The sequence below is a fragment of the Alosa sapidissima genome, chromosome 2 (assembly GCF_018492685.1).
Source record: "Alosa sapidissima isolate fAloSap1 chromosome 2, fAloSap1.pri, whole genome shotgun sequence".
Classification (NCBI taxonomy): Eukaryota; Metazoa; Chordata; class Actinopteri; order Clupeiformes; family Clupeidae; genus Alosa; species Alosa sapidissima.
The window spans coordinates 855324-874309 of NC_055958.1; the positions used below are offsets into that span (position 1 = coordinate 855324).

An 18986-nucleotide genomic window follows, 5' to 3' on the forward strand; every position below is an offset into this window, starting at 1 on the left:
TGGAGGCGGGGGAGGGGGAGGGGAGGGGGGCGACGGGGAGGACTGGGGCGACTCCACTGTGCCGCTGCCGCTGTAGCTGCTACGGGTGTGCGAGTGGGGCAGAGTGTGGTGGTGGTGGGACAGCGGGGGCAACTGGAGGGGGTAGGAGGCCCGGGCCGGCTCCACCCTCACCTGCACACACAAACAAACAAACAAACAAACAGGAAGTGAGTTTATCATCCTCATCATCATCATCATCTCGAGAATGTTAATGGCTGCCCAAATGCATGAGGGCCATGTGAGTGCTATGGTAAACATCTTAGAAGGAACAAACAAACAAAGAAGCAATCAAAACAACAAACAAAACAGGAGGTGAGTTTATAATTGTTGTTGTCTGTCCAAAATGTTTCAGTCTGTCCAAATGCAGAGAGCTGAGAGATGAAACGCTGTAGCGAGCAGCAAGAGCTGAAAGGGCTGATCCAGACAGGGAGAGTGCACGACAAACACCAGAAGCCACAAAGGAGCTAAATGACCACTCGGTAGCCATCTTGGTAATGCACTTTGGGAAGTTATTGGGCAGCTTATTTTCCTATTCAAGTGAATGGGGGGGGGGGGGGGCATACAGGATGGGAGGTCAGTGTTCAGGAGGTCCTGTTCCTGAGGGAGGTACTACCAAATCGGGGGCATTTCAACTCATCTAACTCCTGTTAACACCACACACTGATCCTCAGAAGACCCAGGTTCTCTGATTTGGTCATCATCATCATCATCATCATTCATCACCAGCTGATTATTGGGCTGGTTCAGAGGGGTATTCCAGAAAGGAGGTTTAACAAACACTGAGATAAAACTTAACCTCTGGGTTGTCTGAACCTGTGGCGACTAAACCCGAGCTGTCGGTTCCAAAACACCGGTTACCAGTTAGTTCAATCAACCCTGTGTTAGATAACCTAGAGTTGAGCACCGTATTTTTCAGAGGTGGAGTAGTCGAGGCTTACGAGGAGAGAACTGTAATAACGAAAAAAGAGCAATACTTAAGCGTCTGCGTCCGAGACCTTGCTTGGCAGAGAATAGCCTAACTGACCGTGTAAATGCGTATGTTTAGGATAGCCTATTTAATGTCAAAAGCACAATTAAATAATTCACTGGACATCACGTATTGTATTGACTGCTTTGAATGATGCCTACTTAAACTAGCCTAGTTGTCACAGATTGAGTGACACATTTCGGTGCACATTTGGAAAATGTAATAAGTGATGCTGACCTGCCAGTTGGTGAAACTACACTTTAATGATCCTCGTGGGTTTGTGTCCTCGTGGGTTTGTGTCCAGGAAAACTAATGAAGTTGCGCGGGAACTGCTTTAGCGCAAGGCAAACTTCACGCACCGACCGACAGCTTGCCGATATGCTCTGCGTCTCCAACACTACAAAAACTCCCAGTCGGAGAGCGAGTGTAGCCTATTAAAAAAATATTTTATCCCAAATGCCATCTGCATTCTTAACCAAACTTAGTGACAACATGCAGACCCGGCTGAGCTGTACAGCTATATTTAAACTTATTTATTAATTTTCTATAGGCTATGTTTCCCCTTTTTTGTACTGTAGGCCTACTTGTTTTAATTATATCTTCAATGTGTCTGAGATGTTGTTTGTTCATCTGTCTGGTGAGCCAAACACAAATGTCCACTATGGTGTAGGCTAGCTAGCCTACATTAAAGATTTATTTTATTCTATTCTAATCCACCATGCGTAGGGATGGAGAATGCTTTTCAAGTAGCCTATATTTAGGATTCAGCTGAAAAACTCTAGCGCTCTTGAAAAACTCGTTTGGAAAAGAATGGATAGGCTATCATGTGATGTCGTGGTCTTATCGCCCTCTCACGGTGAATTGCACGGATGAATATTACATGATTTTGTGCTTCTTTGTCAATCGGACATTCGTCAAAATGAAACGCCATTGTGTGAGGCAGTAGGAGGCAAACCTGAGTAAGCTAACTCTGAGTAAATTAACTTGGTTCAGTGGCAAACCTGAGTAAGTTATAGGACTCTATCAGGATTGTTCCTAACTATAACATTGCCAGATCTTTTCTAGGCTGTGGGCTCTAGATGTTTTGTCTAGCAACACCAAAGATTCATGTTCAAACAACTTTGTTATTCACCAATCACATTATCAGTGCAGTAAGTACTTCTGAACATCATAACAACATTCTACAACATCATAACAACATTCTAGGTTAATGACCATCACCCACCCAAACACCAGTGCTACCGGGATGCCGTAAGTTGTTAATGCTAACACACACACACACACACCATTACCATTCACCTGGAGTGATCCCTTCAATATGTACCTGACTGCATTCTTGGTTAAAACTGTGCAACCCAACCAAACCTGTGTGTTAAACACACACACACACACACACACACACACACACACACGGCCCCTAACCTCACTCCCCACCCGCACAGAGAGGCCTGATGGCCTTGCGACTCCTGGCTTTGGATCCCTATAGGGAGGAGAGAGTGGAGGAGGGGAGGAGAGGAGGAACAGAGGAGAGGAGGAGAGAGTGGAGGGGAGGAGAGGAGAGGAGGAGAAACAGAGGAGAGATGAAGGGAGAACAAGCAAGATGGAGACCGAGCAAGCAAGCAACCAGAGTCTTCTACTGGAGCTACAGCCTACTACGCCTAGAGCAACAACACCACACACTTTTACACACTCCTTTACTCTCTCACACACTTTTACACACTCATTTACTCTCTCACACACACTTTTACACACTCATTTACTCTCTCTCACACACTTTAACACTCCTTCTCAAACACAACTCTTCCACATCCATCTCATAGTACTACCATCTCTACAAATTCTACAGTTCAGACTACAACAACTCTTGCTATTACTACCACTAGTGGTACTACTACTACTACAACAACTACTACACATACTATTCCTACTACTAAAATCAGTCATGGAAAAAGAATCATGCAAAGGTATGACAGTAGAGCATCATGGGAGTGAAGCAAAGCATGATGGACAAGCATGATGGACACAGCTGGAGATGGGCACAGCTGGAGATGGACACAGCTGGAGATGGACACAGCTGGAGATGGGCACAGCTGGAGATGGACACAGCTGAGAGTGAAGGATGGGGTGTGTGTGTGTGTGGGAGATGAATGGGGTGGGTGGTGTGTGTGTGTGTGTGTGGAGATGGATGGGGTGGTGTGTGTGTGTGGAGATGGATGGGGTGGGTGGGTGGTGTGTGTGTGTGTGTGGGAGATGAATGGGGTGGTGTGTGTGTGTGTGTGGGAGATGGATGGGGTGGGTGGTGTGTGTGTGTGTGTGTGGGAGATGAATGGGGTGGGTGGTGTGTGTGTGTGTGTGTGGGAGATGGATGGGCTGGGTGGTGTGTGTGTGTGTGGGAGATGGATGGGGTGGGTGGTGTGTGTGTGTGTGTGTGTGGGAGATGGATGGGGTGGGTGGTGTGTGTGTGGGAGATGGATGGGGTGGGTGGTGTGTGTGTGTGGGAGATGAATGGGCGGGGTGGTGTGAGGGGGGGTGGGGTGGGGGTGGGGGCACCTTGGTGGTCTCCTCTATCTGGTTGCCTCTTTTCCAGGCCTCAGAGAAGATGGAGCTGACGGCACTCTGAGAACGTACATGACCAGACGAGGTGCCCTCCGACACGCCGCTGTCCGACTGGCTCGAGTGGTTGGACTGTGACTCTGCAGGGAGGGAGAGAGAGAGAGATTAGTGTAATTCTCATATACCAGAGCATGCTAATACTAATACTAATGTGCCTCAGGTCTGGTGTGGATATGACGCAATTCAATTAAATTCAGTTCAGGTTTCTTCTGTTCTTCCAAAGCAGTGATATTTCGGATACGTTTGCTGAATATATCAAATTACTGATGTCTTTTAATCATATCTGAGGTACTACCCGATTACCTATCTGAAGGAGGTGAAAAATATCCTTGTTTAAGGGCTGTTCACACCAAGAGCGATAACTATAGACCCTTTCAATCTGTTCCTAAATGGTTTCAGGTTGAAAAGTTCAAAACCAACGTAGATACGTTGAAATTAATCAGACTTTATCATAATGCTCTACAAAATGTCCCCATTACTTCAATACTGTTTTCTGACACCAGAAATGCCGTAGCAACACACATGGGTTTTTATGCAGTTGGCAGGGCCTATATAATGATAATAGCAAAAAATATCACCAGCTGATATGAATCGGCATATATGGCAATGTCCACTAGAACTATAACGATAACATTTAACTTTTCTTTAGCAGAGGTGTAAAATTCTGGCTTCAGAATGTAAAAGTCCTACCATCTATTGGTTCTACAAATGTACAGTACTATGTTCCACTAATCAGTTCATCTACCTGGCTGAGGAGTTGTGCTAATTAGAATCAGCTGGTTTGGTGAATGGTTGGAACAAATATGCGACAGGACTTTCTGAAGCCGGACTTTTACACCTCATTGGTTCATTAGTAGTCTGATACACTCTGCATATCCCAAAACCATAGTTGCTAACTAAGTTAGCAACTTTGCCATTTCCCATTGCCAACCAACTAAGTTGCTAACAGGTTAGTCTCTATGGTTTTGGGAAACGCGCCCCTGTTCAGCGTCTCTGCAGCTGTAGCAGCATCCTGCACCCTCACAGCCACAGTGGCCCGCCGCTAATCCTCCTCCTTCACCAGCGAGCAGCAGCTCAGTAAGCCCAGTACAGCCCAGAGTTACTCATGCCCAGGCCACGTCTAATTTAATACAATCTCTGGCCAAGAAAACGCGGAATTATTTTAACAATTATATCTCTAGCTCAAATCATCGTCTTACATCATTGTTGATGTGATTTCCAGACAGAATAAACCTATTGGTCAAATGACAAATGCACAATGAAATAAAACATTGGCATGAGTATAAATAATTTGGGATTTAAGTGTATTCTAAACCACATGATGCTAATGGTGTTGATTTAAAAGCCCTGATTTTCAGTGTTATTACAATAAGAACAGATAACGTTTCATCTCTAGTCTCGACATTTCACCATAAGCCTCAGTGTTATTACGAGTCCCGATAAGAGCAGATAACTTTACATCTCGACACTTCACTCGGCACCCTTAACTCTGCGTATCTGATCCGTGGGGTTTGGCATGTTTGTGCTGTGTTGTAATCCAGCCGTTGGTGGTTAACCAGCATGGGTGTTAAATACCCAGAGAGGCTCAGTGTTAAATAGCATGTCTAAGTCCTGAGGTATGCGTCCCAGTGTTAAGTATCATGTGTAACCCCTGAGGGAGGCGTCTAGTTGTTTATGTCCTGAGTTCAGGGAGTGCACGTTAGACCGGCAGACGTGACTTTGCTGAATTAGTTATGTATAAATTCTTACAAAATCCGTAATTTTACAGAGTATAATCTTACAGTGTTTTGTGTATTCGATTGAGTTTCCCTGGATTTAATGCAAAAGATCTTCACCAGGTTCAGTGCAGCAAATCTCTTCCCTGGAATCAATGTAATAATCTAGCAGACCTTAAACAAGCTCCATCAAGCACACGTTTTGAATGTAAGTAAATACCAGAGTGACCACAGACAAGGCTATAGACCATGTAGGGGGCATTTCACAGACCACACCAGACTATTGAAATCATGGGGCCACCGCAGGTGTGTGTGTGCGCATGTGTGTGTGTGTGTGTGTGTGTGTGTGTTTGTCTGTCTATTGTGGAATGTCTCTTTGTATGTGCGTTGTGTGTGTGTGTTTGTGTGTGTGCGTGAAACATATGGTGTGTGTGTGTGTGTGTGTGTGTAAAACATGTGTGTGTGATGTATGTGTGTGTGTGTGTGTGTGTGTGTGTGTGTGTGTCATGGCCCTGTGCGTTACCTGGCAGGCTGGAGGAGCTGGAGCCGGACTTGATACTGGAGCTGGACAGGGAGGACCAGTCATACGCCGCCTCAGTCCTCTTCATGGCCTCCTGGTAGTTCACATACAGCTGCTTCCCATACTACACACACACACACACACACACAAACAAACACATTCCAAAATAGACAGACACACACAAATTTTCCACCACATCAGACAGACAGACAGACACACACACACACACACACACACACACACAAACACACGCAAAAAAAACACATTTCACAACACCAATCAGAAATGCATGATATGGATCTTATTAAACATCCCTGCTGAAAAAAACAGCTAGAAACCTAGAAACTTGCTGGTAGCTGGTTTTAGCTGGTCTTTGCTGGTTTTCTTCCAGCTCTTGCTGGTTTTTGCTGGTGTAGCTGGTTAGGCCACCAGCTGGATATGCTGGCGTGACCATCTGAGGAAGCTGGTCATGCTGGTGTGACCAGCCTGTCTTGTGGGATACAGCTGGTGCAAGATGGTCATGCTGGTGACTAGCCTGTCAAGCTGGTTTGCCAGAATGACCAACATAAGCTGGCATGGCCAGTTAAACCAGCACTATAGACCAGCAACACCAGCTGAATTACCATCATAGGGTGGTCAAACAAGCTGGATAACAAGCTGGTCAACCAGCAAACCACCTTTAGCTGGTCAGGCTGTTTTTTTCAGCAGGGATTGATCAGACTGAAAATAGCATCCAGTTATGCATTCCTTTATGTTCCCTTTTACAGTCGATACTCTGTATATTATGGACCCTGTTATGTTGTAGTCACCATACACTATCAGAACATCTTCTCCATTGATAAAAAAAATTCTGTAAACTAATGAGTTATCCTTTTCCGTTACCTTGGCGATGCGAATCCCATTCACCCATTGGTGCAGGGTCCTGACGTCATCACAGCACAGATACTTGATGTACTGAGACTTCTTCTGAATCTGAGGATGCTGCAGCGAGGAGATAGGACAGCAGAGATAGAGAAAGATCAGGACAAATACAGTTATCTCAGGATCAATTGGAAGAGATGACTACAGGCAAAAACCTTCTGGGTGCTTCAGTAGACTGTCCATGGACAGACTGCCCACATAAAATGCCCACATGAGCTGCCCACATGAAATGCCCACATGAAATGCCCACATGAGCTGCTCCACTGCTGCTAAGACCTGAAATATACTGTAATTCTGCAGTTCAGTACAAGGCCACCAGATGGTGCCAGTGAACCATCTCATGCTTGGTGCATCAGCACAGGGGAGGAGTAGCAAAGCAGGTCAGATCAGCAGAGCAGGCTTGTGATTTGGGCCGTGTCCAAACCCTTCTCACTCCCTCTCTCCTGCTCTCTCCCTATCTGCATCACACTCTCTCTATCCCCCCTCTCTCTCTCTCTCTCCCTCTCTCCATCTCTCTCTGCACCGATAAGGCCTGGCTTCTGGCTTCTGGCTTCTGGCTTCACTCTGACCCTGCTGGTGATATGCAGGTATCACATTACATACCTTCACTAATACACTATACAAAACCTTCACTTACACACAACCTTCACTAATACACTACACACAGCACACAGCCTTCACTAATACAATACACACAAACTTCACTAATGCACTATACACAACCTTCACTGATGCACTACACACAAACTTAATTAATGCACTATACACAACCTTCACTAATACACTACACACAACCTCCAAGATGCTGAAGAATGAGCTAGCATCGCTGATAGAGTATCACTCAGTTCAATAATCCCCCTGAACTAAGCCACTGTTGACTGAGAATGATGAGAACTGGCAATGACACCATTTGAGTAATAAACAGACAGATCTGTAGGTGAGCCCATGATGGCTGATACTGTCACAGTGGAACGACGGGCCACTGCGGACACAAACATCCCGTGTGTGTGTGTGTGTGTGTGTGTGTGTGTGTGTGTGTGTGTGTGTGTGTTCTCACCTTAAGCACCAGGCAGTAATCAGTAGGGGCCTTGTACTTGCTGTGGTAGTCCAGACCATAGTACACGTTCACATGCTCCAGCTGCAGGAAGCACACCAGGTCTCTCGACGTCTACAGAACACACATCCACAACACATTAACACACACACCTAAAATGTCTGTCTGTGTGTGTGTGTGTGTGTGTGTGTGTGTGAAAAAGCACATTTAAATTGTTCCAAGGAAGACTGACAATATTCTACCACTAGGGGGAGCTCTCTAAGAGGGAGAAAGAAACGGAGAGAGTATGCCAGAGGCCAGATGAGCGAGTCAGAGAGCCTGCATGTTTACACTAGGGCTGTCAAAATAACTGATTCATTTCGATTAATTCATTTGAGAAAAAAATAACTGATTAAAAAAAATTAGTGCAGATTAATCGATTCCGTATGACCTTTGACCCCGAGCCGTTCTAGTCAGTAAAAATTAGACTGTAAAATGAAGAAAGAAAACGTGCTACCTGGATCATTGATTGGAACATTTACTTTTAAAAAACAGCCTGATGGTGTTGATAAAAAATAAAGTGTTGAAAATAAAGTTCTCTGCAATGTCTGCACCAAGGAATTTACATATCACCGGAGTTCATCAACTCTATAGTCGCACATCAATACAAAGAAATAAGTGTTGACATTGAGGGGAGTATTAATTAGATTCATTTTTTTAATCGATTGACAGCCCTAGTTTACACACTTCAGAATTAGTATGCATCTGTGCAATAACACTTCAGAATGAGTATGCATCTGCCATGGGCAAGGAAAAACCTTGGGCAGATCCACGGCTCAAGGGGCTAACCCAACTGCCAGGGGTCTTGGTGTGTGTGTTGGGGGGATGACCGGGGAGATGGGATAGTGTGCTGTGTATGTGGGGAGAGGGCAGTGTGCAATATGTGTGTTGGGGAAGCTTCCTCATGAGACAATGTGCTGTGTATTGAGGGGAGAGGGGGGGGGGGGGCAGTGTACTGCAAGTATGGTGAAGGGACTTACAGAACAGGGGGCAGAAAGGCTAGGCAATCAAGGACATGGGTAGATGGAGGAGAAATCAAAAATTATAAATAAAAAGTTCTATGGAGATGTGCAAAAGTTGGAGAAAGTCAGATATGTGTGTGTGTGTGTGTGTGTGTGTTTTGACGTGTGATGAAATATGAAAATAAATAAAAGGTCTGTAGCATAGGGAGAGGCATGTAAAAGTGCTAAAAGTCTTGTAAGTGTGTGTGTGTGTGTGTGTGTGTGTGTGTGGGGGGGGGGGGGGGGGGGGGGTCATGAGTGCTGAGGAGTGAATGAGTGCAAAGTCAGTATAGTGTGAGTTCAGAGTTGGGAAATGTTTGAGAGTGCTGAGGAGTGAATGAGTGCAAAGTCAGTATAGTGTAAGTTCAGAGTTGGGAAATGTTTGAGAGTGCTGAGGAGTGAATGTGTGCAAAGTCAGTATAGTGTGAGTTCAGAGTTCGGATGGCCTGGGGATAAAAACTTCTCCTGAGTCTCTCAGTTCTGGCTTTGTGACTACATAGGCGTCTTCTTGATTTCAGCGGTAGGAGTAATCCATTGTTAGGATGAGAAGAGTCCTTCAGAATCTTTTGGGCTCTTAGGAGTACTCTTCTGGAATAGATATCTTGTAGAGCAGGGAGTTGAGTTCTTATAGTACGTTCAGCTGAGCGCACTACTCTCTGCAGAGTCCTACAATCTCTAACTGTGGAGTTCCCATACCAGGTGATGATGCTAACAGTTAGAACACTCTCAACCGCTGAAGTGTAGAAGGCCTTCATGATGGATGTAGAAACTTTGAATTTCCTTAGCTGACGAAGGAAGTAGAGTCGTTGTCTGGACTTCTTCAGAACATATTGAGTGTAAACAGTCCATGTTAAGTCTTCAGTAATGTGGACACCAAGGTATTTAAAACTTGTGACTCTCTCTACAGGTTGCCCGCTGATCATTAGTGGGGTGTAACTGTAGTTTTGCTGCCTTCTGCTGCTGTTCAAGCACACTTCCACACTAAACACACTTCCACCCACCTAACCCCCCCCCCCCCACACACACACACACACCATACGCCCGCACGCACACACACCATGCCTGAGAGGGGTTATAGTGGTGTGTCTGCAGCCCTGCTAATCAGCTTGCATATGTGGGCACTGAGAATGGATAAGGACCATATTGAAGAGTGCGCTTTTCAAGCCATTTGCATAGTTTAACAAAGGCTTAAATGGCTTACTGTGTGTGTGTGTGTTAGTGCGTCACAGATGTACAGAGGGATTAAAAGGAGGCTTGTGACAATAAGAGTATTTAAGTTTCATTAGAGCATTGTAGTGGGACCAGTGTCTGTGTGTGTGTGTGTGTGTGTGTGTGTGTGTGTGTGTGTGTGTGTGTGTGTTTGTTAAGAAGATATTACTGTACACAGCATCAGATTACCACTAGCATATGGGCATATGAAGAGAGCTGTTTAGTGGCATTAATGGGTCTCGTATGTGCTGGACTTAGTGGCTTGGTACACTACACACACACACACACACACACACCACCTTCTGCTTTATTGGGTCTTGGCCATCGTTGCCCTTTGTGTTGGCCGTGAGGCCCCTTTGAAAATCAGAGGTTTACAGGCCACTGTGGCCTTGGTGCCCCCTTCTTTCAATATTCTGCTTTGCGTCCGACTAATAGTGATTTTTATTTAGCCTATGGCTTGTCAAAATAAATAAATAATAAATTAATTTAGTATTTTACGCATTGGAGAAAGTGACAGCGCACGGCAAGAAAGAAAGTGCGTCCAATTTGCTGTGGTGAACGGTTCGCTTCGGTTCAGTAGTCCTGTAGTTCTGTGTGCATGGTAAGGTGCTCAAGAGAGTGAGTGTCATGGTGAAGGTGCAAAAAGTAGTCCAACAGTGCAAGAATAAGGTCTAGAGACCAGCATAAATAAAGACCAGCATAAATAATATGGACAAAAAAGAGAGTAAAGTATAATGTAGACAGGGTAATATAAAAAACTATGTCAGTGCAAGAACAGGTTGAGGTAATAGGGTTACAGCCATTCAGTATTGTAGCAGAAGCCATTGGTCATGTGTGCTAATATACTGTACTGTAGCATGCAAAACAGTGTAGCAGTAAAACAGTAGTGAAAACATTAGGCTGTGGACATTAGTAAAACAGTAGTCGACAGTCAGTACTCAAACATGGAGAGGGTGGAGAGGCAGACAGACTAAGCAGAGAAGTCTATCTCTCCTCTTCCCTTTAGTGAGGCATTGAACAGTTCAATGGCCCTGAGGACAAATGACTTCCCCAGTCTGTCTGTTGTGCATGGCAGTGAGCGAAGTCTCCAGCTGATCAGGCTCTTCTGCTTAACAATAGTGCTGTAGACTGGATGACACTCATTGTCCAAGATGTTGATCAGTTTGTTCAGGGTCCTTTTGTCAGATATTGAAGTGATGGATGGTAAAACATCCTGATGAACTTACTGCAGACATTGAAAGACCGCAGCCTCCTCAGGAAGTACAGCCTGCTCTGCCCTTTCTTGTAGAGTGCTTCAGTGTTCCAGTCCAGTTTATTGTCCAGTTGTAAGCCCATATATCAGAATAAGACCGTACCGAACGCAAAGGTGTAAAGCAGTCCCCTGTACAGTTAGCCATTCCAGAGTAATCCAGTTTTGTATGGAGTTACATTTGTTCCACTTTTATGAGTGAGCAATAGCACAATTTGAGCGCAGAAAAATATTTTGAGCGAGCACCCAAATTATATTTTGAGGAAAACTGAAACTCACAAACGCACAAAAAAACTTGTAGTTGAGCAAACAGGAATCTATGTTGTGCTCCACAAATGTCTTTGCCTGTGTGTGTGTGTGTGTGTGTGTGTGTGTGTGTGAGAGAGTATTGGGTACATCATTTTAAAGGGTATTCACCTGGATTTATGTAGGTTATCATGAACAGCATTAAGTATTAACAATGCACTCAAGTTTGAGGCTTTGACTGGGTGCATTTGATGTACGCATCACATACGTGTGGCTGGGTTCGTGTGTGTGTGTGTGTGTGTGTGTTCTATAATGTCTGCGTTCTCTGATTTAAATGCCACCAGGCCTGATATTATAATCATTGATGAGCACGATAGGGATGTGTTCATCCTGGAAGTAGGTTGCTGTTTTGATTCATGTCTAGAGGAGGCTTACTTAACAAAGCTAGTAAAATACCACCCTCTTGTACAGCAAATCACTGGCCTTGGCTACAAATATCAATAATGTCAATATCTGGTGCTTATCTTCGGCAGCCTGGGCCATGTGCATAGGCTTGTCATTAGGGGTCTCAGGATAGTTGGCTTTAACAAAGCAAGGGCAAATCAAATTGCCAAATACTGCTCAATATCCTACATTATTGGAAGTCGGCATATATGGAGAAGAAGGGGTTGTGTGTATCCATAAATCTGCTGTTTGAGATTGTCATCAGACCCACATTGGTGGATCATGCCTTGTGTTCTGTATCTGTAACATTTATGTCCTTATGTACATTTATTATGAATTGCGGACATAAATAAAGTAGTTAAAATGTTTGTTGGGGGAGGGGGGGGGGGGGGTGTAAGTAAGTTGGAGGACATGTATGTAAAGATTCCAATATAGGAATTTGTGTGGGTTTTAGAGGGGCATGGAAACTGTTCTGTACTGTACACATCTGTGTGTGTGTGTGTGTGTGTGTGTGTGTGTATCTGTGTGTGTATACTGACCTTGGCTTTCCCTTTTGGCACATAGTAGATCCCGGAGGCTCGGAGCAGGAAGTATCTCTTCTTCCACGACTTCTTGCCGTCCTCCTTCAGCCACAGCACACCCTCGATCTCAGGCACAGAGATGGAGCTGCCCCCGAAACACTCCTACACACACACACACACACACACACACACACACACACAGAAAACAGATGGTTACATTTACTAAGATGAATGTGTGCATAAAACACACAAATATACAAATAAAACATTAAATTCACACAGATGCACTAAGGTATATCATGTGTGTGTGTGTGTGTGTGTGTAAAAAAGAGTGTACTCTTTCCTTTACCTCAAGGAGAGCCTCTTTGTTCCTGTCAGCCATCTCACACGTCTCCTTACGCCCCAACAAGTAGTTCTGCCAAATATCACAAGAGAAGGGCAGGTCGTCAGAGACAGAACAGATTGGCCCCCACACACACACGCACACGCGCACACACACACGCACACACACAATCCAAACAATAACAGCAAAACAAGGGTTATAGCGGAGGATGTGCTCACTGAGTGAAACACAACATGATGCACTGAGCTGCAGCAGTTACATAAATCACACACACACGCACGCACGCACGCACACACACAGACTCATACACACACCTCTACAGGCAGGAAACACAACATGATGCACTGAGCTGCAGCAGATACATAAATCACACATAGGATACACACACACACACACACACACACACCTCTACAGGCAGGAGAGAGACAAAAATGTTTTTCTCTTTCTTTAATGATGAATAGAATATCCCCTTTCACTGTATCTAATTTAATAATCACAGTGATGCCTCATACAAACACACACACATTGATAAAGAGAGAGATACTCCACTCTGTGTGTGTGTGTGTGTCTGGGGGATAACAGGGTATCCAGACAGCCCCTCCACCTTCCAGACTTACACAACATCAATTATTCAGACAGTCTCTCTCTTTCTACGCACACACACACACCTGACCTACATACTTCCTACAGACTCAAACACACAAAACGCAGCGTGACCAGTGTGGCTGGAGTGTGTGTGTGTGTGTGTCATGTGTAAGAGATGGAGAGAATGAGAGAGATGGAGTGTGCGCGTCTAGAGCACTGAAATAAAATAATAAATAAAAGCTTACTACATTTGGATTATGTAAACATTCTGCCTGAAGTATCTTAAGGTCAATGTGCAACTCTGTCAGAGCCGTGTGTGTGTGTGTGTGTGTGTGTGTGTGTGTCTGTGTGTGTGTGTGTGTGTGTGTCTTGTGTGTGTGTGTGTGTGTGTGTATGTGTGTGTGTGTGTGTGTATGTGTGTATGTGTGTGTGTGTGTGTGTGTGTGTGTGTGTGATATCATGGTGTCTGAAATCATTTGCTAAAAGAGTACGAGTATGTCTGAGTGTGTGTTATCACCTGGGGGTTCTTGAAGAGGGCATATTTCTCGATGCGCTCGATGAACATGAGTTTGTTCTGGCTGTCCCGTGTCCAGTTCAGCAGATTTTCCACAAGGTTCTCATGGTCCTCAAAGATGCGCTCTGGAAGAGAACCCACCTGAACAGGTCAGAACTCACGCAAACAACACCTCACAGAGTGTCACGAGGAGGTCTGACCCTCCGACCGCTACGCCAGCACCTCTCTGAGATCACAGTCCATATCATATGACCGTGGAGTACTAACAGGCCTTAAAGTAAGGACTATTTCTGTGCCTTAAGTTATCAAAAAGGTTTGAATCCATTATATATGTAATGATCTATTTGCACATGTTTAACACAGACTTCAGGCATAGAGCCTGAGAGTGTTAAGCCCTGTATTCACACCCAATCGCATTATTTGATTCCACTCAATTTCTTTCAGTCCATTTCATTCCCATTTGATTCAGGCTCTTCTCCAATGTGACTCCACTGGCGGACTGAATTGATCCTTTCCTCTCTTATGAACATTTGCCAACGCAGCGTTATCAGCGCCATGGCCAAATGTTAAAGATCATGTGGCATTTAGAAATGTGTCCATACATTCCATAAAATGCAAATTGTGGTGTTACATATGGTAATATGTATATGTCATATAGGAACACAGTATTTGCCTTTGACACAGTTCAATAGAAAATGACCACAATAGCTTTAACAGACAGAACCGGTCTTGTACAATAGGCCTCTCTCTCTCTCTCTCTCCTCTCTCGTCTCTCTCTCTCTCTCTCTCTCTCCCTCCCTCTCCCTCTCCCTCTCCCTCTCCCTCTCTCTCTCTCTCTCTCTCTCTCTCCCTCCCTCTCCCTCTCTCCCTCTCTCTCTCTCTCTCTGTGTGTGTGTGTGTGTGTGTGTGTGTAAAGATCCTTCTTTACTGGCATACAGATATACACACGGATTGCTCCATGACAGAGGGGAGGTGACATTTATCCGAATTAGGCTCAGCAACTGCATCCCTCTCAACTTTCCCCAGTCCAACCATCTACACACACACACACACATACAACCTACAAGACAACCATTCTCCAATCAGCCTGATCCTCTGCCTTCCAGATCACTAACAGAGAGATTTCATGTCCTAGAACAGAGACATGTCCTAGAACAGAGAGCAACTTCAGAAAGAGGAAGGAGAAGAAGAAAGGATGCAAAAGAAAGAAACAGAAAGAATGAGAAAGGACAAGAATGAGAAAGGACAAGAATGAGAAACAAGAATGAGAAAGGACAAGAATGAGAAAGGACAAGAATGAGAAACAAGAATGAGAAAGGACAAGAATGAGAAACAAAGAGGCGGGATAGAAAAAAACAAAATGAGAAAGAAATTGAGAAACAGATATAAGTTCATTTCTGAGGACGTATAAAGCTAAGAGTTAAACCCAGCAGGCCCTGGTCTTTTAGAACTGGCATGGCACCTTTAATGGACAGGCATGAAAGCCAACCTTCAGTCACACTCAGCAATGGATTCCGGATATTGTGTGTGTGTGCTTAGTTCTCTGTGTGGAAAAACAACGGGAACGTGACCCTTTAGAATATAGCCAATATCATTGACATTGGTCCTGGGGTCAGTTCGTCCTTGTATTTCATTGGTTGGTTGAATTCCACCCATCTGATTTCAGAACAGTCTGAATTCTGCCATTTATCTGATATTCAGTTGCTTTATTACCGCCCATCTACTTTTTTAATTGGTTGGTTTAATAGCACACATTGCACTTTCCGATTGGCTGGTTACATTCCAACCCTTCTGATTAACTGGTTTGATTGCAACCATCTGGCTTTCGAAGGTTCCGACATTGGATGATAGATGATTGACAGCTGGCCAATTGACAGCTGTGTGTGTGTGTGTGTGTGTTTTTTTGGGGGGGGGGGGGGGGGGCACTGCATCTCTGTCTGGCACAAATTTCATTGTATCTGGGTATCTGTTGGTCTCACACACACACACAGAGTACCTGCACAGCTTTGGCCCAGAATTGAGTGAGCACGTGCATAACACACACACACACACACACACACACACACACAGTAACTACTTGCGTTGCTCTGGCCTCTAAGTGAATGAACATGTGCAGAACACACACACACACACACATACAACACACACACACACACACAAGCATGACTTTTGGCCTGTCCTAGTAAACGAGATGAGTAGCCGAAAACTGGACCTGCACCCGGCCAGACTCCGACAGTGGCAGCGGCGAAAGCTCTAATCTGGGGGATTACGGCCACAATCCATTAGGTGATTAAAGATCCCTTACAGGCCTTGTCCCCGTGCTGCAGATTACCAGTGCCATTCCAGCACAGCTCCCCCCCTCAGCCCAGCTCACACACACACACACACACACACACACACACACACACACACACACACACACACACACACACACACACACACACACACACAGGGGGAGAAGACATAAGGGAGAGAAGGGAAAGGATACAGATACGATAACAAGTGTGTGTGTGTGCCCAGGTCAGGTCACTGCCGGTTCCAGTTATAAGAGACCCATCTGTCCCCATCAACAACAGCAGATGCCCCCCTTCCACACTCGCACACTCACACACACACACACACACACACACACACACACACACACACACACACACACACTTGTCACTTGTCACTTGTCCAAAAATGCTCAAGCAAGAGGGGGCATTTGTCTGGGCTCTCCATTTCTCTTCTCTTCTCTTTATTTCTTATCCTCCTCCATATTCTCTCCATTTCTCTCCTCTCTTTTCCTCCTCTGTATTCTCTCCATTTCTCCTCTCCTCTCTTTTCCTCCTCTGTATTCTCTCCATTTCTCCTCTTTCTCCTTTTCTTTACTTTCATCCTTTGCATCTGTCTCTTCGCACCTTCCTCTCCATCCTTCCTCTCTCCATCCTTCCTCTCTCATCTCTACCTCCATCTCTGTCCCTCTTTATCCATCTATCCTTGTCAGTGCAGGATGACTAGGCTGCTGAGGGCCTGGAGATGTAGGTTAGGTCATACGCATGGCTGCCTTGAACACACACACACACACACACACTTTGCACAAATGAGCAGTTGCATGCATTACACACAGACACACACACACACACACACACAGCTTCATACAGATGCACTTTGACACAGAAAGGAAGAGAAAGGCTGACTGAGAGAATTGGACAAAGTGAAAGAAAGAAAGAAAGAAAGAAAGAAAGAAAGAAAGAGACAGAAAGGCCAGAAGAGAGGGAAAGAAAGAGACAGAAAGGCCAGAAGAGAGGGAAAGAGAGAAAGAGACAGAAAGGCCAGAAGAGAGGGAAAGAAAGAAAGAGACAGAAAGGCCAGAAGAGAGGGAAAGAAAGAAAGAGACAGAAAGGCCAGAAGAGAGGGAAAGAAAGAAAGAAGAAAGAAAGAGAAATATAGGCGCAAGCGGCAATGGCGGCCCGAGCACCTCCGGTCCGCAACCCGTGACATTTCGGAATCCAACAAATCACCGACGCGGTGCGTTTATGTAATGTACATATTTGATGCGTGTGCTATTTGTTGTTGCATGTTATTTTTTGGCACATTTTCTTGCTTGGCCAGCTGGGGGCGCTATGCCAGGCAGGCCCATTGAGTGTCTGGATATCATCATAATCATAATATTTATTAACCTGAGAAGTTTCAGACCATTCATTCAAAGCATATAACATTTCTGACACACTTCCTGCTTGTCCAGATGGTGGCGCAATGCTAGGCATGGGAATTACACAAGTGAATATCATCAGAATATTGATATCCAATATTTTATAAAGTTTGAGATCAAACAGTTAAGGCATTGCCCATTTCTGGCACATTTCTCACTTGGCCAGGTGGTGGCGCTATGCCAGGCAGGCCCATTAGGTGTCTGGATGTCATCATAATCATAATATCTATTAACCTGTTAAGTTTCAGACCATTCATTGAAAGTATAGAACATTTCTGGCACATTTCATGCTTGGCCAGATGGTGGCGCTATGCTAAGCATCTGATTTACACATGTGAATATCATCACAATAATGATTTCCAATATTTTATACCTACTAGGTTTCAAATAAATCAGTTAAGGCATTGCCCATTCTGAAACATTTCCTGTTTGGCCAGGTGGTGGCGCTATGCCAGGCAGGCCAATAGGGTTTCTGATTATTCTCATAATCATAATATCTACAGTATGAACCTGAGAAGTTTCAGACTGTTCATTCAATGCACTTTGACTTAATGACACATTTCCTGTTTATGTGCAAGATATTATTATCATTACATATTACAACATATCAAAAATCCCTTCACAATTTAACATCAGCATCATTTTGCCATCATATTTGCCAAATTTCACATAAAAATCTGACAAACCGTCTAGGAGGAGTACATAAAAATCTATCATGTGGCATCAGTGTTCTTGTCATTCTTTTTGTTGCCAGTGGGTGGCACTATGCGAAATATGGATTATGGGCTTGTGAATATTGTCATTACCATGGTATTCAATAACCTGTGAAATGTAAAACATTTCAAGCCATGCATGTTGAATTAAGACACATTTATTGTTTATGTGGAAGGGTATTAAAATTCATAGTTTCGCCATTTCGTCAAATTACAACATATCAAAAAAAGCTTCACAATTTAGAATCAGAAGCATATTGGCATCATGTATACCGACTTTTACATGAATCGGATCAACCGTCTAGGAGTACATGTCCACAACGCACAAAATCCCAATTACCTCACTTCCTGTGGGCGTGGCTAATGGTATGTTAATACAAAAGTTGATTGTTTTGGGGAGTTACATGCACCCACCAAATTTGGTGTGTGTATCTAAAACTATATGCCAACCACAAGTCACAGTGACATAAGGGGGCGCTATGGAGTTCCTGGGCAACGCCCGGTGCCAAGCTTTTATCCCTGTCTATTCACTGTATCACTTGATGTGTGTGCCAAATTTCATGCGTTTTCACCCATGGGAAGCACCTCTTTTGGCATCA

General features: G+C 44.5%; 1 protein-coding gene across 1 annotated transcript in view; it reads right to left on the minus strand.

Annotated features, from left to right (window-relative positions):
* The window catches only part of raph1a (Ras association (RalGDS/AF-6) and pleckstrin homology domains 1a), a 163154-nt gene that overhangs the window by 3959 nt on the left and 140209 nt on the right, over positions 1-18986 (minus strand). Inside the window, 8 exon segments of the mRNA XM_042069682.1 lie at positions 1-171; positions 3557-3699; positions 5858-5978; positions 6737-6835; positions 7833-7943; positions 12557-12700; positions 12888-12953; positions 13984-14105. Of these exon segments, the coding sequence (XP_041925616.1) occupies positions 1-171; positions 3557-3699; positions 5858-5978; positions 6737-6835; positions 7833-7943; positions 12557-12700; positions 12888-12953; positions 13984-14105 (977 nt within the window).